General features: G+C 40.7%; 2 protein-coding genes across 7 annotated transcripts in view; one reads left to right on the forward strand and one right to left on the reverse strand.

Moving 5' to 3' along the window:
• Positions 1-7,641, forward strand: nacc2l (NACC family member 2-like). Of its 3 annotated transcripts, none has more exons than XM_073951595.1 (7): positions 1-1,350; positions 1,644-2,488; positions 2,576-2,752; positions 2,887-2,992; positions 3,196-3,293; positions 3,548-5,059; positions 5,978-7,641. In XM_073951595.1, the coding sequence occupies exons 2-6, from the start codon at positions 1,690-1,692 to the stop codon at positions 4,081-4,083; spliced, it is 1,716 nt and encodes a 571-aa protein (XP_073807696.1). In that variant the 5' UTR covers positions 1-1,350; positions 1,644-1,689; the 3' UTR covers positions 4,084-5,059; positions 5,978-7,641. The 3 variants fall into 3 exon arrangements, with proteins under 3 accessions (XP_073807696.1, XP_073807697.1, XP_073807698.1); XM_073951596.1 differs by having other exon boundaries at positions 34-1,350; positions 3,548-5,452; positions 5,844-7,641; XM_073951597.1 differs by having other exon boundaries at positions 801-1,350; positions 3,548-4,154; positions 7,260-7,641.
• LOC141385662 (xenotropic and polytropic retrovirus receptor 1 homolog) overlaps positions 7,490-21,889 on the reverse strand; it is a 23,044-nt gene continuing 8,644 nt past the window's right edge. For 3 of the 4 annotated variants that reach the window (XM_073951593.1, XM_073951594.1, XM_073951592.1), the window contains 7 exons: positions 21,138-21,322; positions 20,881-21,060; positions 16,329-16,497; positions 15,131-15,322; positions 13,440-13,600; positions 10,196-10,332; positions 7,681-8,208 (listed from right to left, as the gene is read on the reverse strand). In XM_073951593.1, the coding sequence (XP_073807694.1) occupies positions 8,043-8,208; positions 10,196-10,332; positions 13,440-13,600; positions 15,131-15,322; positions 16,329-16,497; positions 20,881-21,060; positions 21,138-21,322 (1,190 nt within the window). In that variant the 3' untranslated portion in view covers positions 7,681-8,042. Of the gene's footprint in view, positions 8,209-10,195; positions 10,333-13,439; positions 13,601-15,130; positions 15,323-16,328; positions 16,498-20,880; positions 21,061-21,137; positions 21,323-21,889 lie in introns of all 4 variants that reach the window. The other variant, XM_073951591.1, reaches the window with a different exon arrangement.

Raw genomic sequence — 21,889 nt, forward strand, 5'->3', positions numbered from 1 at the left:
ATACATGTGACCATACTAACGCTGTCTATTACTAGAGCTCCAGCTGTCAACTTAACAGATGTCTGCACAGGCACTCTTGTTTGCGAATGTAGAATAACTTGCTGTGTTCGTTTCTTCAGAACATTCTCCTAAATGGTGCGGGAAACAAAGTTTGAGGGGAGTTTCTGGAGATGAAAGTGTCACGTTTTGCTGCTTTTTTTTAGTGTTAGAGACCAGACAGACGGCAGGAATCAAGTTATGCAGCAGTCACCGGGCGTGTGTCTGCCACGCTTTATTGATTTATTCTAATTTATTTGCTGTTGATATTAGACGAGTGGAACACGGCAGTTTATCTCTAATAGCGCTGACTCACGCTGTAGCCCATCGGCGTCTCAGCATTAAAACTCGGAGACTGAAGCACAGCGCCTTCTTCCCCACTTTGCTGAGAGACGCTGCTTTACTGCCCCACTGCTCTGTACTCAACTCTTCCTCGCACACTACAGTCTTTCAGCCGTCCGTCTGATACGTGCCGCCTTAAAACGCTCTGGGTTTGATGTACTGATCTGACATTCAGGGCAGCTTTGAGACTGAGTCTCCCTCCTTTCTTTTTCTTATCGGTTGAGTATCTGTCTGATGCCGTGTTGGCACATCTGATTGGGTATGCAGACTCTGTACTGAGCATGCCAGCCTGTGACAGGGACTGCAATGCAGAGCTGCTCTCCTGGCACACACCATTTGTCTGCCCTTAATGTAAATAATCCTGAGCACGGAGCTGATCGTGGCAGAGACGGCTTCTGATGGATTATGTGTCTGCACGCATTGGGGTTGGTGCATGCAGGGTGAACGCTCCCGTTCTTGTCTTTTCTTCGTGCGGTGTGACGCTCAAATAAAAGTGAGCCATTGCTCTTTCTCTCTCTCTCTCTCTCTCTCTCTCTCTCTTTCTTTCTGTCTTGCCTGTCTTTTGTCTCCATCGCACATGAACACGTTTACTCTCTGCAGGGCAGTTATCCGCATCAGGCTCTCTCTCTTTCTCTTTCTCTCTTGCTCGATTTCTCTCTCTCGCTCTCTCTCTCTCTCTCACTCTGTGTCCTTAAATGACTTTCCTTCAGTCTCACTCCCTCCCCCTCTCTCCCTAGTCTCTGTGTCTGTGCCTATAGCCTCTCTCCCCCTTTCTGTGACATACAGTAGATGGTGCATCGATTGCACACAGACGTTCGCTTTCCCTCTCCCTGGCTCAGTCCTGTGCGGGGAGGAAGAGGACGGATTGAGACGTATCTCTCTGCTTCTCAAGCTACCTTTCCTCATGCTGAGCTGCTGTGTGGAGCCTGCCCGCATTCTCTCTCTCTCATCTGGGAAGATTCTGCTATAGAGGTCAGGTAGTGGCGGGGTGGAGAGGGAGGGTGGGTGGGTGGGTTTGTGGGTCACTTTTCAGCTTCTTTTGAATACTCCAGGCAAGCTTATGCTGAGTTGCCAAACATGCAGACTCTAGTAATGTTGGGGTGAAGAGAGCTGTTTACCAAGGGAGTTGCTGTGCAGCATTTCTGTCGCATTTTTTCTGCTGTGTCTGCACCAGATAAACATTGTGTGACTTTTGAATCTAGTCATTTTCAGTTTGTTACCTCATCAGGCTGGTCCACCTTCATTGTGACTTTCTGTTGTCTTAGATGTCTGGTGAGAAAATCCTGTCTTCTCCGGAGATCTGAAACGGGCATGATGTCTCAGCTCTTGCACATGGAGATTCCAAACTTTGGCAGCACGGTTCTGGACAGCCTGAACGAACAGCGGCTGCTGGGCCAGCACTGCGATGTGGCCATCATGGTCAACGGACAGGCCTTCAAGGCCCACCGTGCCGTTTTGGCGGCCAGCAGCCTCTACTTCCGCGATCTCTTCAGCGGTAGTACCCAGACGCTCTTCGAGCTGCCCTCATCCGTAGCCCCGTCCTGCTTCCAGCAGATTCTGACCTTCTGCTACACGGGCCGAATGACGGTTAGTGCCAGCGATCAGCTGATGGTCATGTACACGGCGGGCTACCTTCAGATCCAGAACATCGTAGAGCGGGGAATGGACCTCATGTTCAAGGCCAGCGCACCGTACTGTGACTCACAGACATCTGCCACAGACGATCCCCCTAGCCCAAACAACAACAACTCCTCCCTGTTGCTAGGCGACCAGCCCACAACTGTCTGCAAGATCAAGGAAGAGAAGCTGGAGACCCCCGTGTGCACTCAGAACGGGGAGCTAAAGCACTCTGAGGAGGACAGGGGACACAGGAGCAGATCTTCAAGGAATGGCACTCTTTTCTACACCAGTGCAGGTGTGAACGGTGTCATACCCGTGATGCATGCTTATGAGCAATCAACCCGAGATCATGCCAGCCCCGGTGCCTCTAGCCTCCCGACCACAGACAGCCCAACTTCTCATCAAAACGAGGAGGAGGACTTTGAAGATGACTCGTACGAGAGTCTGACAAATGGAAAGATATTCGGGGGCTCGTCCGGGATTTACACCAGTAAATGTCTTTTAATGGACTACTCATTGCAGCCCAAAATGCTGAGGATTCATTCCTGTGAGTGTGATCTGTTGTGTCTGTTCCCAGTGCAAGAGAAGATGGAGGTGTCCTCCCTGCCTCTGTCCTTGGAGAACCGTTTCTGTGTGCTGTTGGGAGGAGACAGAGAGGCTCTGCCTGCCGGACTCATCAGCCAGATCGGCTACCGGTGCCACCCTGCACTCTACACAGAAGGCGACCCTGGAGAGAGACTGGAGCTGATTGGAGGTGAGGCCTGAATAATACCAGCCTGTCTGAAACTCCGTGTCCATCTGAATTATTTATCAGTTCAGACTGAGTCATTTGAGTCACTGATTCAGAGCTAAGGTCTCCTTGTTTCTCTGTTGTTGGTGCTGTGGAAGGATCTGGTGTCTTCATGACTCGTGGGCAGCTGATGAACTGTCACCTCTGTGCTGGGGTCAAGCACAAAGTCCTGCTGAGACGCCTTCTAGCTGCTTTTTTTGACAGGTCTAAAGCCTTACAGATGCATAACAAGCATGCCTGCCTCTGCAGTAAAACAAAAAAAACAAGACCAAGCAGAGATTAAATCTATACCCTCGCATTCAAATGTTGCAGTATATTGTGTTTGATAACTGTAAGAACCGCATGGTGTTTTGGAAACATATTATGTGTGTGCCCTCCAGTGGCTGACTTTGGTATTTTGACTGCAGGAATACACTGGCTGACAGCTGTGGGACTGGAATACGTTCCTCCAACTGTGATCCAAATCGCAAACCGCTGGACAGCCGCATTCTCAACACCGTGAAACGTGAGTGACCCACTTCTTCCCTGTCACAGCAATCAAAGCCGCTTGAACTGATTAAGAATTGAATGTATGTTTGTAATCTTAGCTTGCATGATCCTATGTCTTACTTAAGGTTTATATGAGGAGCTTACTTCAAAACTTTCCTTGCCGTAATTCCCCACGTTTCAAGAACCAATCAGTTGCAAACATTGTTCTTGCTTCATTTGTCACGACATGGAACTGAAATGTTCTTTTCTTTCTGTCTGTTTTAACATTAGTCTACTGTCAGAATTTTGCCCCTAACTTCAAAGAAAGTGAGATGAATGTGATTGCTGCAGACATGTGCACCAATGCTCGGAGAGTTCGCAAGCGCTGGCTCCCCAAGATCAAGTCCATGCTTCCGGAGGCTATCGAGGTGTACAGGGGAACTGCCGTCCTGAGCCAGGTGGAAGGAGCCACTCAGCCATGCGGTGGCTTCCCTTTTGAGTCCGAGTTCAAACACCTGGCAGCGTCAAATCTAACTCTGGAGCAGCATCTCTACGGAGACTGCCGAGAGACACTGAGGAATGGCTCGCACTTCAATATTGAAGAAAGGCCCCAAAAAGGTGAAGCGGCCAAGACTGAGCCAGCCCGAGCCAAAGAGTCCGAAAGCCCGCCGGAAGTTGAAAGGCTTCCGGAGAGTCCCGAGAGAGCCGCCAGTGTGCTCGCCCTCAACCCAGCCAGCAAGAAAGGGGAAAAGGAGCGGGCACCTAGCAGCCCCAGATCACAGAGAGAGGAACAGAACAGACAGAGACCGCCTAAAGATGATCAGTGACTTCGTCCACTTCATACTATTATGAACTGGTCTGCAGCTTCTCACACCAAAAAGGACCACTCTCAATAAAGGCAAATCTCTCATGCAACTGAACATTATCACATTAAAGCTGCATGATCATGGGAACTGGACATATACGATTTATTTCCCTCCCCCAGGATAGACTGAAAAGCATCTGTGTTAAATACAGCTGTGAACATACATTTATCTACCCCTTTCAGAATCTGCAAAATCTTTGTGGCCGGGGTTTAACCAAAAAAAAGAAGGATCATAAGAAGTGCGTTACAATTTATTAATGTTCTTAAGAAGCTGTTTGACAGATATTTGCATATTATTCCACAAGACAAAAATTATTGATTGACTCGATTAATTTTTTTTTGAAAAATATGACACGGTGGCTGAGTGGTTAGCACTGTCGCCTCACTGCAAGAAGGTCGCTGGTTCGAGTCCCGGTTGGGTCAGTTGGCATTTCTGTGTGAGTTTGCATGTTCTCCTGTGTTCGTTTGGGCTTCCTCCGGGTGCTGCGGTTTCCCCCACAGTCCAAAGACATGCGTTATAGGTGAATTGGGTTTATACAATTGGCCGTAATGTGTGTGTATGGATATTTCCCAGTACTGGGTTGCAGCTAGAAGGGCATCCGCTGTGTAAAACATATGCTGGATGAGTCGGCGGTTCATTCCGCTGTGGCGACCTCTGATGAATAAAGGGACTAAGCTAAAGGAAAATGATTGAAACTGAACATGGCCTTTATTTTGAAAAGCATTTATGACCGTTGTGGTCTTTCATGATAGTTGCGCAAGAGTTTCTAGTTTGTCCTGAGTGGTGAAGCTGTTCTTTATTTGGTTTCCCAGCATGCTCTGCACATTTGAGTTCTTCCCTACGGTGGCTATACAATTGCTGAAATCTGGTTTTGCCACTCTGGACAAGTAAGGGGCTTGTGCAAAACTGCTATTTAATTAAAAGAAACACTCCAGGGGTGTTCAAGCTCGGTCCTGGAGGGCCAGTGTCCTGCAAAGTTTAGTTCCAACCCCAATCAGACACCTATGGCTAGCTAATCAAGCTCTAAGCTGTGGTCACACTAGAGTTTGTGCGTGCAAAGTTCTGTTGTATGGTGCTGCGAAAAGGGGCGGGATTAGACATTAAAAAAGCGAGTGATTGGCCCATATTTTAAATTCCTCTTCAGAGAGGTCATGTTTTGATTCTTGATTGGTCCTACGCAGTCAAGTGATGCAATTTCGCTGGTCAGAGTTCACCAAGCTTAAACTATCCAACTGAGTGATCTGCGAAACTTGACGCACGACATTGCGCTTCCGGTCTGACGCTATCGCGTGCAAATGAATGGAAGTCTATGGGGAGAAAAGTTCACACTGCAAAAAAATGCTTTGCTTGCTTAGATTTTTTGTCTTGTTTCTAGTCTAAATATCTAAAATTTCTTATATCAAGAAGCATTTTCTAGACAAGCATAACATATTATCTTGTTTTGAGAAATAATATGCCAATATTTATGCCAATATTTAATATATAATGTTTTTCCTTAAAACAAGCAAAATAATCTGCCAATGGGGTAAGCAAATTAATCTTGTTTTTTCTTTTGACGTAAGATCATTTTGCTTACCCCATTGGCAGATTTTTTTTACTTGTTTTAAGGAAAAACTCACTAAATATTGGCATATTATTTCTGAAAACAAGACAATATGTTTTTCTTGTCTAGAAAATTCTTCTTAATTTAGGAATTTTTAGATGTTTGGACTAAAAACAAGACAAAAAAATCTAAGCAAGAAAAGCATTTTTTGCAGTGCAGTGTGACTGCAGCTTTACCAGGCTTTCTAGAAATATCCTTGCAGGTGTGTTGAGGCAAGTTGGATCTAAAATCTGCAAGACGCCAGCCCTCCAGGACTGAGTTTGGACAGCTCTAGAGCTGTAGGGCCGCAGCTCTGCACAGTTTAGTTTCAACCCTAATGAAACACACCTGATCAAACTAATTGAGTCCTTCAATTTTGTTTGAAACCTACAGGTAAGTGTGTTGAAGGACGGTTGGAACTAAACCATGTAGAACTGCAGCCCTCCAGGAACTGCATTTGACATCTTTGTTCTAGAGTTAACCAGTTTTACCATCTCCGGTTCGGGTGAGAACACTCGTAGCTTAGCTTAACATAAGTCATTGAATTATATTAGACCATTAGCATCTTGCTCAAAAAAAAAAAAAATAACCAAAGGTATTTTAATATTTTGATTTTGAAGATACATCGTGTACTAAGATCGATGAAAAATTAAAAGTTGCTATTTTCAATTTTCAATCTAAAAATTGCTATTAAGTCGATGTGGATAGGAACTATACTCTGATTGTGGCTTAAATATCAAGGAACTTTGCAGTCGTATTATGGAAATCCAGAAATTTTGTTGCCCATGTGTTCTAGGCTAATGTGACTATGAACTATACACTAATTCAGAAGTAATCAATTAATTTTGCTGCCGTACCATGGCTGCAGCAGGTGCAATGATATTACAGAGCACCTGATAATATGCTAACTTCCATCAATATAACCAACTTAACTCCATTCTTGCACATTGTGCCAGTCACAATGGACGTTACCTAGATGGGGACTATTTTCAGGTGCTGCATAATATCATTGCGCCCGTAGCTTTTTATTTATTGACGTTCATAGTATCCGTTGTTACAACAGAAGAGCCCAGCTTAAATGGGAAAACTATCTACACTCCTATTTAAAATGTTTGAGTGAGATGCTAATGGTCTAATCTGATTCAATGGTCTGTGCTAAGCTAAGCTAAAAGTACTCCTGTCACACTCAGAGATCGGCTGAATGGATGAAAAAACTCAGCGGATTAACTATTATATTTATTTTAATGGCACACAAATATCTGTTATGCAGGTTCTTGAGGGCAGTACTAAATTATTATAACAATAATTATTTCACAATCTCTTATTATATCAAAAAAAAAAAAGGTTGAATAACTCCCCATGGGGTATGCAAACATCTGAGCACTATTTTACAAGAAATCATGAGGGTCTTACGTGGAGCCTCTTAGCATACGTAAATACAGGCACATATACAAGCCCAGTACATTAAGGCAATCTGCAGTGCGTTTTTTTTTTATTGAGTGCATGTGATGCATAAGCTCTGGCATTTCTGACTAAATACTCTCGCCAATTACAGAAACAAACGGATCATGGACTTCTGCATGGCAAACCAAGTGAAGGACAAAGGCTCTCCTTAATATAACATGACTTACATGCTTCAGAAATCAACTATACCGCTTTGACTCCGAAAGGACAGTGGAGTTGCAATGTACAAAGCTGACTGTGGTACTGCTGAGTTCAGTACAGTAAGGGAAGCTGAACAGCGAACAACGGTTCTCTAGAGAGAAGCCCGGACTCTCAGTTTTCCCTCTCAAGCTTTTTAATCTCACTCTTGTTCTCAAGCTGCTGTATAGTAAATGCTTGCCTGTTTTTTTGCATATCAGCTGGTCTGGACATTTGAAATGCGATTGTACGATTGTTTTTTGGAAGTGAAATAAAGGAAAGGATTATTTTGAGGGATAATTAGCTCGTCTTTTTGGTCATGCTATTATGGCGAGACAACACGCTGAAAATCAAACAGAATTATTTATTAATGATGAAGCATAAAAATGCTAATTCACTCCAATGCAGATGATAAAGTACACATGAACTGCCACAGTAAGGTTTAGACAAACAGAGACAGATACTGAAGTCATTATGGGGTGGATTGGATTATAATTTTCTTATCTAACATCTCATTCGCCTACCTGCATTATGCAAATATCAGAGATTTCTTTCCTTAAATGCACTGCTGAATCTCTGCATCTCTGCTCTTAAAAGCCAATTTTGTCTCTCTTTACTCTTAAAAAAAATCACAATGTCGATTCTCAGGTGTCTTTAGCTGTGAATTATTTTCTAAATCAGCTCAGGTGGAAGAGATTCAGCACCTCTGATTCGTGAGGGTGATCGTGTGATGTTCTTTAGGCAGCTCATCTTGGTCTTCTTCCAGATGCCTCCAGATGTTCCAGAAATCACGAACAGCGCAGCATTTCTCACAGTTTTTCAGCTGCTCGTTCTCTAGCCGAAAGAGATTCCAGATAAAACGTCTGGAAGAACAGGAAAAAAGCAAAACGACAGCTTTACTAGTTCTTTATCGGCATCCATTCCCAAAATGTCTTTAAACTTAATACAAATCTGAAGTCTGAAATGTTTTATTTTTAAAGAAAATCTCCACTTATTGGTTAATATGCTCATTTTACAACATTCTTGAATCCATTCAGACCATCTTTGGGTCTGGCAGGAGCACTTTTAGCTTAGCTTAGCATAGATCATTGAATTGGATTAGACCATTAGCGTCTTGGTCCAAAATTTCAAAAAAGGCTAGAAACTATGCTCTCATTCTGACGTAATAATCAAGCAGTGTTGGGGAGATTCCTTTGTAAATGTAATAGATTACAGATTACAAATTACCCTATTATATTGAGCATTATATTGTATATGTGTGTATGTGTGTATGTATGTGTGTGTATATATATATATATATATATATATATATATATATATATATATATATATATATATATATATATATATATATATATATATATATATATTTACAACTCTTCATTAATGAATTACACTACATGTAGTATCATTAGTAACTAATTACCATAGTATACTTCAGCCTTTACTACAGTAAACTATATATATATATATATATATATATATATATACATACACGTGTGTGCGTGTGTGTGTGTGTGTGTGTATATATATTCATTCATTCATTTTCTTGTCGGCTAAGTCACTTTATTAAGCAGGTCGCACACCAGAAGCGCCGCTCGGTGCCGCGACACGGCGCGTACATGACAGTTTAAAGTATCACACACCAGACGCGCACATTCGAATGATATTTAACATGAAACTAATCAGATGGCGCTCTGTGGCGCGGCTGAAAAATGAACTGCGTCCTGAGCCGTCGCCGGGCGCCGCCGACAGCCGCCGACTTGCGGCACCGGTGTGTGTATCCTGATAGAAACCTATGTTTAGAATTCTAAAATACATGGTGCTGCGTGGCGCTGCGCGGCGCGCCGCCGAGCGGCGCTTCTGGTGTGCGACCTGCTTTAATCCGGGGTCGCCACAGCGGAATGAACCGCCAACTTATCCAGCACATTTTTACACAGCGGATGCCCTTCCAGCCACAACCCATCTCTGGGAGAGATCCATACACACTTATACACTACGGACAATTTAGCCTACCCAATTCCCCTGTACTGCATGTCTTTGGACTGTGGGGGAAACCGGAGCCTCCAGAGAAAACCCACGCAAACACAGGGAGAACACGCAAACTCCACACAGAAATGTCAACTGAGCCGAGGCTCGAACCAGCGACCTTCTTGCTGTGAGGCAACAGCAGTACCTGCTGCGCCACTGCATCGCCATTATTCAACATATCCCAGATTTTTAAGGACATTTTTTAGATGTAACCCCATTTGTTATTTTTAACATTTTTATAAGTAACTAATTTAATTACACATTTTTTCTCAGTACCTGTAATGAATTACACTTACATTAATTTTGTAATTAAATTACGTAACGCCGTTACATGTAACCTAACACTGTAATCAAGGGACATCAGGGCTGTAGCAGGTGCAATGATATTATGCAGCACTGTTACCTGGGGACTATTTTCACGAGTATTATCCCTAAATATCAAGTTTTAAATAAAAAAATTATCTAAACTCTTGAATCATTTATGAGCCAGATGCTAATGGTCTAATCCGATTTAATTATCTAAGCTAAGCTAAGCTAAAACTGCTACTATCAGACCCGGAGATGAGCTTCATTGATTAAAAATGGTAAAACTGTTTAACCAAAACTGACCCGTTGTTTAACCAACAATTCTAAATCTCTACACCTTTTGGAAGTGTAAATATCAGCTAACCTCCAATAAGAAATCTCCCAATAAGAGAGACAATGTAATCCTGGTTGCTCTTCTTATAAATCAGCAGACACAATAAAATACTAGCCAAATGTAATTTGCCTTGATGAAGTTTCAAACATGCTGCCTAAAGCATGTGACTGAAATCGAACCTGATAACTTCCAGCGGTGCCAGCAAGGCACTTGCTGTGGCAGCTGCAGCTGAATCCTTCATCTGAGCCAGGAGGATATTTATAGCCCAGGAGACCCGCAACAGCACATCCGCCAGCATGGCAGCATAGTAGAACCACTGAAATAGCACATCACTCTCAATATTCAAGACTTTTCATAAGCGGTCGCAGGTCAGTTTGATGCTTTTATAGCTTTCGACACACTGTTAAACAGATTAATAGCACAATATGTGTAAGATATTTTCAGTAGAATAGCCCAAAACCACTAGAACAGTATATATACAGTTGAAGTCAGAATTATTAGCCCAATTATATAAAATTTCCCTCCCAATTTCTGTTTAATAGAAAGAAGATTTTTTCAACACATTTCTAATCATAATAGTTTTAATAACTCATCTCGGTCCCACTTTATATTAAGTGGCCTTAACTAATATGTACTTACACAGGAATTAATAGTTTGTTACAATGTACTTATTGTGTAAATACATGTATTTATTGTGTACTTATGCTTGATTAAATACATGTATGTAATTACACCTGTAATTAACTTTTGTAATTACATTTGTAAACACACTGTTGACCATCCCTTACACCTTAACCCACCCTTAAACCTACCCATGCCACCAAACCTGTCCATAACTCAACCTCTCTCCCAACTCAAAAGCACCACAAGTGTTCTCAAATACATTATAAACACAGTAAGTACATTGTATTTTTTATGTAAGTACATAGTAGTTAAGGACACTTAATATAAAGTGGGACCCTCATCTCTATTAACTGAATTCTTTTATCTTTGCCAAGATGACAGTAAATAATATTTTACTAGATATTTTATTAGTATTTTTCAAGATACTGGTATGCAGCTTAAAGTGACATTTAAAGGCTTAACTAGGTTGATTAGGCATGTTAGGGTAATTAGGCAAGTTACTGTATAACATTATTGTATAAGTGTGTGTGTGTGTGTGTATATATATATATATATATATATATATATATATATATATATATATATATRTGTGTGTGTGTGTGTGTGTGTGTGTGTGTGTGTGTGTGTGTGTGTGTGTGTGTGTGTGTGTATATAATTTATTTATTTTTTTATATATATTTACCAAATGATGTTTAACAGGGCAAGAAAATGTTCACAGTATGTTTGATAATATTTTTTCTTCTGGAAAAAGTCTTATTTGTTTTATTTCGGCAAAAATAAAAGCAATTTGTAATTTTTTAAACACCATTTTAAGGACAAAAATTAATAGCCCCTTTAACTATATATATATATATTTTTTTTTCCGATAGTCTACAGAACAAACCAACATTTTACAATAACTTGCCTAATTACCCTAACCTGCCTAGTTAACCTAGTTTAGCCTTTAAATGTCACTTTAAGCTGTATAGAAGTGTCTTGAAAAATATCTAGTCAAATATTATTTACTGTCATCATAGAAAAGATTAAATAAATCAGTTATTAGAGATGATTATTAAAACTATTATGTTAAACAGAAATTGGGCAAAAAATAAACAGGGGGTCTAATAATTCTGACTTTAACTGTATCTGCGGTAAAACAGTGCTGCTTCTTCTGTGGCATAATAAAAGGTCTGCTGCCTTCATGCCACATCACACTCGTTTTGCTTTGATTTCATGTTGTCTTCAATGTTTAACACCTTGTTATAAAACCAAAGGGTGCTAGTCTGATGATCATGCAAATCAATGCGCAAAATACCCAGTGTAAAAGTAAAAAAAAAAATGTTAAGGCCTCAGGCTTGTTTTATTTGAATTTTCTTTTCGGCTTAGTCCCTTTATTATTCTGGGATCACCACAGCGGAATGAACCGCCAACTTATCCAGCATATGTTTTTTTGCAGCAGATGCCCTTCCAGCTGCAACCCATCACTAGAAATCTTCCATACACACTCATTCACACTCATACACGACGGACAATTTAGCCTACCCAATTCACCTGTACCACATGTCTTTGGACTGTGGGGGAAACCGGAGCACCCGGAGGAAACCCATGCAAACACAGGGAGAACATGCAAACTCCACGCAGAAATGGCAACTGAGCCGAACCAGTGACCTTCTTGTTGCGAGGCGAATGTGCTACCCACTGTGCCACCGTGCAGCCAGTTGCCATATTATAATTTCTTACATTTATATAGCACTTTTCTGGACACTGAAAGCACTTTACACATTGGGGGTGGATCTCATAATCCTCCACCAGTGGTTAGCAAGCCATGATGGACAAAGGCCAGAGGGCAAATTAATTATGGGTAAAACCCCTGCTCTTTTTCGAAGGACATCCTGGGATTTTTAACAACCGCAGAGAGTCAGGACCTCGATTTAAGGTCTCATCCGAAAGATAACGCTAACATCCACATCAATATACTGGGGCATTAAGGCCCACACACTCACTAACACCACATCCGGCAGCAACCTAGCTTTCCCATGTGGTCTCCCATCCAGGCACTGATCAGGCGCAGCCCTGCTTAACTTCGGTGGGCGACCATGTGAGTGTTGCAGAGATCTAACTGCCAGCTATTAAAATAGCGACTTGGTGGCACACAAGCACAAAACGGTCTAGATGAACACACATTCCTAATGAGAAAGAAGAACACTGATGACACTTTATTTCAGCTGATCACTCAGCGATCTGTGTATTTACAGGTCAGGCTGATTGCGCTTTGGTAACAGCGGCATGCTTTTGGTGTAGTGTCTCGCACTGCGTGAGGGTCAGAGCCTTGTGAACTTCTTCTTCCCAGCCCTTTCCGTTGTGTTCGGATGGGGTTTGATAATGATAGTTAATATAAAATACAGTTGGGTGACACAGCAAGAAGGTTGATGGTTCAAGTTCTGGCTGGGTCAATTGGCATTTCTGTGTGGAGTTTGCATGTTCTGTTCATGTTGCCGTGGGTTTCCTCCGGATGCTCCGGTTTCCCCCACAGTTCAAAGAAATGCAATATAGATGAATTGGGAGAACTAAACTGTCCGCAGTGTATGTGTGTGTGAATGCAATTGTGTATGGGTGTTTCCCAGTCCTGGGTTGCGACTGGAAGGGCATCCGCTGCATAAAACATATTCTGGAATTGTTGGCAGTTCATTCCGCTGTGGCGACCCCTGAATTATGTTCTTTTAACATACCATGGTCATTTTTAGTCGACTATTTACACATGCACATATATCTATAATCTATCATTTTTATCAAAAATTTTATTTATATATTCATTTTTACCTGTTCGGAGTACAGCAGCTCATCTTTGAGTAGGCCGTTTCCCTGAAGTAATCCCCAGTCCATCCTTAAATCCCAGCTCACAGTAACTACAACGCCTGTGCATGTAACCATGGCCCATATATACAGATATACATTCACTTCCACAAGCAGGGCAGATCTCTCTATCACACACACACACACACACACACACACACACACAATAGATTAGTGTCATCACTTGAAAAAACACACTGAAACAAAACACCTTTAAAAAAAAAAGGTTGCACCACAAACAACATAGACTCATTCTGAAAATATAGCCCTATACACATTTCTGGAAATTGCGAATGATGAAGCCAGAGGAATGTATGGCTGCATTTTGTCTTTAAATTGAACGATACGAGGCGGTATGATGGCGTTCCTTTTTTCGCTTACTAGCTTACCGCTTACCTCGTGTGAACGCCTTTTTGGCTGTACGTCTGTGGACTTCTGAATACTTGAGATGCAGAACGGAGTTAAGCGCGACGACATGGTTCGATTTCGTTGACAAATGGTTCCAGAAAGCAGGCAAGACAAAAACAAAGTAAAGTATAGAATTGTGAGAATCTGGTAAAATCTGATAATAGGGTAAAAATCAGGCTGCCGCAAGGGCTTTTCTTTTTCTGGATTGCTTTCAAAATCACTGTCGATTGGGTTTAGGGAAGGAGGAAGGTGGGTCAGTCGATGGGTCAGTTATTCATTCAGTCAGTCAGTTAGTCGACAGCGACCTCTACTGGATTTATGTGAGAACAGCACGAATGGCACTCATGAGAGAAATTTAAGATCTCTAAAAGCATACCCAGTAGACTTTGGTGGATTTGCGAACTGTAAAAAACGTACCTCCTTTGATATATTTTGGCCCTATGTATCTAGGGGTACGTAATGAGAATGAGCCTGGGTTGACCACAAAAATTCATTGTTTGGTTGCTTCAGAATGCTTTTTCTTTGCAGTAGTACAATCAATACAGTCAATACAGTCTCATTTTAAAAAAACTTACCGCTATATACATTTCTGGAGAGCGTCAAATACTTCCCAGGAGCTACTTTTTTTTTTTTATGCAGTTTTTGTTTTCGCAAATCCACCAGAGGCCGCTGTGGATGCTTTTTCAGATCTCAAATTACTCTCAGGAGTGCCATTCGTGCCTGCTGTTCTCTTGTAAATCCACCAGAGGCCGCTGTTGACTGTTTGATTGACTGACCGACAAATTTTAAAAGCAATTCAGAAAAACAAAAGCCCTAGCCTGATATTTACCACATTTTACCACATTGTCACCTTACTATTTACTTGTTTATTTTATTTTTTGGCTTCTGTTTTTGTCTTACCTGCTTTATGGAACCGTTCTTCACCAGACTTAAACCCCGTCGTCATTTTCAGAATGAGCCTATGTTGCATTCATGGCATGGGCTACTGAAGTAGGTATGCTGGATTTTAATATTTGATGGATGAACTGGGAGGAGAATAATGATGATACCTCATTGTTTTCAAAATACTTCACTCTTTTTTTTTCACAGTTTATTGAAATTTACTCCCATCATTCAAGCAAAGCATCATGAATATGGTGAAAAGATGGATACTGATGACAGGTTTGTCTATTCAGAAACACATCTTGATACAAAAACATTATTAGAGTATAAAAATATAAAATTTTTGATATTTATTTGTGTGGGTTTACCTCTGGCCATGTTGTAGAGGCCGGCGAATGTGACCATCAAAAAAACTGTAAAGTATTTTCCTGCATTCAGGAGATTTAGCGTGTGGCCAGTGTCCCAGAAGCACCTGAGGCATTGTGCAAATCTCAGCCATGGTGGAAAACACTGGATCAGACAGGTTACAGCCATATTATACTGTCCACAGTCTAGACTCGCTGGGACAAACAGAAGAAAATCTCAAAAACAATATAAAATTTATATGTAGTTAGTAGTATAAATTAATTACAACTGACATTTATGTTGGCATTGTTTTAATTTGTTAGCAACAAGCTAAGTTATTTTAGCATGTTTTTAAATTGTTAAATTGTTTAAATTGTTAAATTGTTAAATTGTCGACATAGTGTAGCTAGCAATAACTCAAGCAACATGTTAGCATAATTCTAAAACAAATTAGCAAAATAATAAACATGCTAGAAACACGTTCAGCATGTTTAAAACATGTTAAACATGCTAAATGACATTATTAGCATATTAATTTAGTGGTGTTAAGACATAGAATTGTGTTAACAACATGCTAATTATTACATTACCCTGTTAGCATAATGTTGAAGCATGCAAATGACATATAGCTAATTCATTTCAACTGTTAGTTATCCCTTGTTTAAAAAATGCGAGCACCATGTTAGCATATCCTTGAAACAGACTAGCAAAACAGTAAACTTGCTTGAAACACGTTAACATGCTAAATGACATTGTTAGCATGTTAGTTTAAAGCATAGTAGCAATAGCTTTCAAATAACATGTTTAACATTTAAAAAGGCTAGTAACATGCTAATTAATTATATAAATTATCTAACCTAATGCTAAAACAATGAAAATAGCAAAAATAATAATAATGTGTGCTAACCATGCTAGAAACATGCAGGCAAGGTGTTAAAACATGTTAGAAGCATGTTAACAACATGCTAATTACAATAACCAAGCTTAAAACATGCTAGCATAATGTTGAAACATGCAAGTGTGAGCAGCATAATACAATAATTACATCGAAGCATGTTAGCAGCAGCATAATAAAACATGCTAATTCCTGATAAAAACATCATTCAACAAGTTAGCAATGCGAGAAAACATGCTGGAAAGACTCAAAACAAACCTAATATAATTATAGTAATACCAGAGGCGCAAATAATAACGTTTAAATGGACAGCATTAGCCTCTTACCCGTGGTTGGAGAGCTGTCAGACCACATATCTCTCCAGCTGATCTGATGGGTATAGAAGCACAGCAGATCCCTCAAGCCAAGGAACAGAGGGCTAAGACTGTTGAATTGATCAGCTAGCCAGCATTCTGCAAAGCCCACGGGCTGGAAGGGGGCTGCCAAGACCTTACACTGTAATATCAACATTTTATTGCATAAACGAGAATGATATGATGATGCATTCTCTAGAGAGCACTGCTGATAAAATGTGGACGGCTGAAAAACATTTCACAGCAAACATTAGAAAGCAAGGAGCCACAGATATGAAAATATACCTGACTTAGTTATAAATACTTTCAACACAAACATTACATTAAAGTGTCTGTCTTCTGGGCGGCACAGTAACGCAGTGGTTAGCAACGTCACCTCATAGCAAGAAGGTCGCTGGGTCGAGTCCCGGCTGGATCAGCTGGCATTTCTGAGTGGAGTTTGCATGTTCTCCTTGTGTTGGCGTTGGTTTCCTCCGGGTGCTCTGGTTTCCCCCACAGTCCAAAGACATGTGGTACAGTATAGATGATTTATATAAACTAAATTGGCTGTAGTGTATTTGTGTGTGTGTGTGAGAGAATGAGAGTGTATGGGTGTTTCCCAGTACTGGGTTGCAGCTGGAAGGGCATCCGCTGCGTAAAACATATGCTGGATAAGTTGCCGGTTCATTCCACTGTGGTGACTCCTGACGAATAAAGAGGCTAAGCCGAGGGAAATAAAATGAACGAATGAAAGAATGAATGTCTGACTCCTTTTGCAACATAGAAGTGAGATTTTATTCTGTGAATAAATTATTCAGCAAACAGGGCCAGTCCCAATACCCAAACGTATATTATCGGCCACTTGAGAGCATGTGAACGCCACAAACAGTAATTGGTCAGTAATTAAAAAGATATATAGGTAAAGCATACCTGTCAACTCTACCATTTTCCTGGGATTCTCCTGTATTTTACAATGCTATCCCTCTATCATCCTGTAAAGGTATTTTCCCCATTTTCTCCAGTATTTTTAAGCTTTCTATGAAGAGTGGCAATACATATTAAAGAGCGATCCTCCCTATACACAACCCATACCACCGAACCACCAGGGGTTGCCCTTTGCTCTTAAATGTAAATCTGTTCTGTGCTTTCGCTTTATTTAGGCATGAAAACACTTTGAAATAAATATTAAAACGGTGCGATTCCCTTCAATTCCATTACAGGCACTGTTGCCCCATCTATGCAATCCTCAAAACAGTCAGTTTATGTAGCGGTGCGTGACTGTCAGATGCGCTCCATAGTGATAAATAGAAGCTGTTTCCAAATAGATTCTGTACACGCAACAGTAGACACTTTGGGTTTTGGGTGCGTGTTTGAACAGACATATACACATAATAATAATAACTAAAAAAAATGTAATAAATAAATAATACTAATAATAATCCCTTATTTTCACATTCAAATGTTGACAGGTATGTAGGTAGAGCCACATTCCATTGATCCAAACATGTCTGCCATCCATCATAAAACGATTACAATGTTGCTCCAATGTTGCAACAATTCTCACTGTCCATTGTTGCCAAGGTCATGGTTTTCCCACAAAACAAAAATAGAAAATGCAGCTGGTGGTAAAAAAAATTAAATAAATATAAAACTTTTTTTTTTTTTTAATTATATCAATTTTACATAAAATATTTGGTCACAACCAAAATGTTTCCTTCAAATGAAAACTTAACAGTTTCTTAATCAACTCTGATCCCGGAAAGTCAGTCAGTACTTTAGGATGTTTACTGTATCTACAAGTATATTACAGAATACCACTGAAGATATGTGAATCCATTCCCTTGGTAGGAAAGTAGCAATTGACTCTGAATGGAAAAGAAAAAACTGCAAACTTTTAATTCTTTTTTAGGTTTTGAGTTGTTATTGAGTTGGAATTTTTCTTGGAGCTGTCAACCCGGGGGTTGGGCCTGATCAGTACCCACATGGTAGAACTTCTGATAAAAATAACCTGCTACTACAGCAGAAGAGATTTCAGTGAGGCCTGTGGGTGTTTACCTTGCATTCTGTGTAGGTTACCCCACTATGGGGGCACAATACTGTAAAAAGTACTGTCCTACAGGTAACATGAGGCCCTAAGGCCATTAAAATGCATTGGTAAAAAGGAGTATAAGAATGATGACCCTTAATATATTGCCCTTTTTATAATTTCCATCCCATGAATTGGCCAACATTAGTCTCATTCTGAAAACGTAGCTCTATATACGTTTCTGGAGATTGTAAATTATGTAGTCAGAAGTACGTATGGCTGCATTTCATTTTTAAAACAAACGCTACAGAGCGCTTTTTTAAATTTTCAGCTGACCGCTTATCTCCGTATGAACGGCTTTCCCGCTGTTACCACTTTGTCCAGTTAGCTCGCTATATACGTCGGCGGACTTGAGACGCAGAGAGAAGTTGACCTCGACAACGGGGTTCGAGTAAATAACAGGGTTTTACACAAAAACAGCAGGCGTGAATGGCGCTCATGAGAGAAAATTGAGATTTGAAAAAGTGTACACAGTAGCCTCTGGTGGATTCGTGAAAAAACAAAAACTTCAAAAGAAAAAAAAACATAGCTCCTGGGGCGTATTTGGCGCACTCCAGAAATGTATATAGAGGTACGTTTTCAGAATGAGCCTTGCTCATTGGAAATGGCTAAATCACTCTCTCTCTCTCTCTTCTCCACCTCTAGTTGGTGTGTTTTGAGCACACTTTTGTTTTGCTTTGTGACTACCATCACATCTTCCAGCTGACATCTTCGATTTGTTGCATTGTGTTACTTTTGCAAAATCATCTGTGAAATCTACAATAGATTTAGACATTCATACATTTTTTTTATAACTATAGTTGCAGATTTGCTTTTGGTGACTGGCTTCGACTGTTCCATATGGCAAACAGCTTATGACTAGCAGCCCATAGAAACAGCTGCTAATGAGGCTTCAATGTGTATATATCTAAGGGAAGCATGCCAATACTTGGTGTACTTGATGCATCTGAAGTCTGAAAGCTAAAAAAAATACCGTCTCTGCAGGCAGCACACGGTAGAGGGTAGGCGACAGTTTATTTGCTTTTTTTAGATGCAACCCTGAAAATTTGTTTATTGAATGATTCAGTGACTAACATGTTAAAACACCACCTAATGTCGTGTCAGTGTAACTGCAGAGAAAGAGAAAAAACGCACCACTAATGCAACTGTCTAGGGGCCAATTAACACTGCACAGAATGCCATGGACAATCACTAGACAAAACCCATCAGACATTCTACAACTCTTGCTGATTCTGCATGGATACAAGCTCCGACAGATGCCAGCAGACGCAAACTAGCAGAGACCCAGACTTAAGTAAAAGTACAAGTGCTTTATCAAAAAAGAGACTTGAGTAGAAGTTGAAGTGCTCTTTAAGCACCATACTTAAGTGTAAGTACTAAAGTCTTCAACATTTTTTGTACTTAAGTATTGCAAGTATTTCAAAATGTACTATTTAAATACTGAAAGTAATAGTACAAGTATTGAGTAATGTAGTTATTAAAGAAAGCAGTCAAAATACATCATACATCAATACAATACATCAGCTTGTGCAGGCGCAGGTTGTAAATTCTCATTGATTTTGTCCATTTGGTGCATTCATGCAAAGCTTTTTGTCCCAGACAGTACCAGATATAGCCGACGTGACAGTTGGTTTTTATCCCCGCTAGTTCTTTGATGTTGGCTTGGTGTGTCCTGTGTTTTAGTACAACTGCCTCCCATGCTAGAAACAATGGTTCATATGTCATTTGGACCAGGGTGAGAGGGGTTACACAAGCGGAGCGTACAAATAAAACAAAGCCCTAATCCTATTTCTACCTCTAACCTGTAACCATTCCCTCTCTGTTTTGCATGCTCATGTAAAGTGTTAAGGGCGCTTTGATTCTGTTTTGGTTGGAGGGGGGTGGAGGATGTGCCAAATAACCTTTCAAATGATTCTAATTATAATTCATACTGTTTATTACTCTGTGAAGTTAATGTAGTTGAATCCTTGTGGTTATAGCACATCCATGAATACAAAAACATGATTTAAACATTATTCTTATGCTCTTATAAAATATGAGTATGTGTAAGGGTGTTGTAGTGGTGTTCTAAGGAGAATATTTTCACACCTATCCCTTGGAGAAAGTCAAGAGTGAGTAGATGATGACAGAATTAAAAGTTTTGGGTGAACTATCCCTTTAAGGAGTAAAGAGAAGTGGTAGACAAAAGGGTCCTAGGCTAAGGCAGGGATGGGCGAACTCGGTCCTTAAGTGCCGGTGTCCCTGCAGAGTTTAACTCCAACCCTACACAAACACACCTGCCTATAGCTTTCTAGTGATCCTGAAGACATAAGCATGTTCAAATGTGATAAGTGCTGGAGCAAAACTCTGCAGAGGCACCGACCCTCAAGGATAGAGTCCCTGTGCTAAGGGGTATAACCTAAACTCAGACTGAACCCAAGTCTTTACCTTGTATATAATAATATCTTAGTCATATCTTACCATTGTGACTGTAAGCCAGTGACGAGCTCGAGCCTGAAATATGGAGAAAGGGTTTAACAGCAGAAACAGGAGAAAGCTGTGAAAAAGCAGTGGGTGGAGCTGCTGTGGGATTGACATCACAGGAGAATGAAGACTAGCCAGAACACTGGTGCACCAGCAGACAGTCAGACCCACGGCCATCTGCGGTACAGTCAAACACATAAGGCCTCGGCACAGTCATCACAATATTACTAAACACGAAGAGATGCACAGCTCACCTCAAAAATATGGTAGCAGGACAGGTGGTCTCGGGGATCCAGTCCAAAGATGAGTGAGTGATTTATTTCTGATGTATTAAAACAGAATATGTTCAGTCCGATAAGGAACAGAAACTCAATCAGCAGGAAGCTTCCTCTGTAAAGCTGCAGTTGAGGCTTTAGAAGCTCCAGATCGGTGTCCATCACTTTCAAAACACATTAGTTTTTGTTAGTGCAGGCTTATCAAAAGACAGATCCACAGCAACATGATTCAAAATATAAACAGTTGTATCATAATTGCTTTCTTAGTAAATGGGTTAATAAGAAAGAATGGAGACCCTGACACCCAACCTACACATGGTATTAGATATCATTATCCAGCTCTGGAGAATACTTGATTCTGATTGCGCAAGCAAAACATTGCTATTCCCTGATAACAACCTTTGAAACTAATAACACAGCCTTATAGTAATGTAATGTCGAGTTCAGACTGCATGATTTTGAAAGTAGTCGTGTCACAGATGTTTTCGCACTGCATGACTATCTGGGTTAGCGTTTTGTCGCTGCTTTGTTTACACTGCAAGATGGATCGGCGACAGGGGCTTTCACATTGCATGACTTTACAATAGGAGGAATCACCGACAACTTCATCCAAACTACGTCTCACAGCCAAAAACACGTCATATATCCTTTGTTATTAACTACATGACAAGAAAGAAGCCTTTAATGGTGTAGACAATTTACGTATTTGGGTTTGATGGATATTAGCAATT

Source organism: Danio rerio, chromosome 5, assembly GCF_049306965.1.
Source record: "Danio rerio strain Tuebingen ecotype United States chromosome 5, GRCz12tu, whole genome shotgun sequence".
Classification (NCBI taxonomy): domain Eukaryota; kingdom Metazoa; phylum Chordata; class Actinopteri; order Cypriniformes; family Danionidae; genus Danio; species Danio rerio.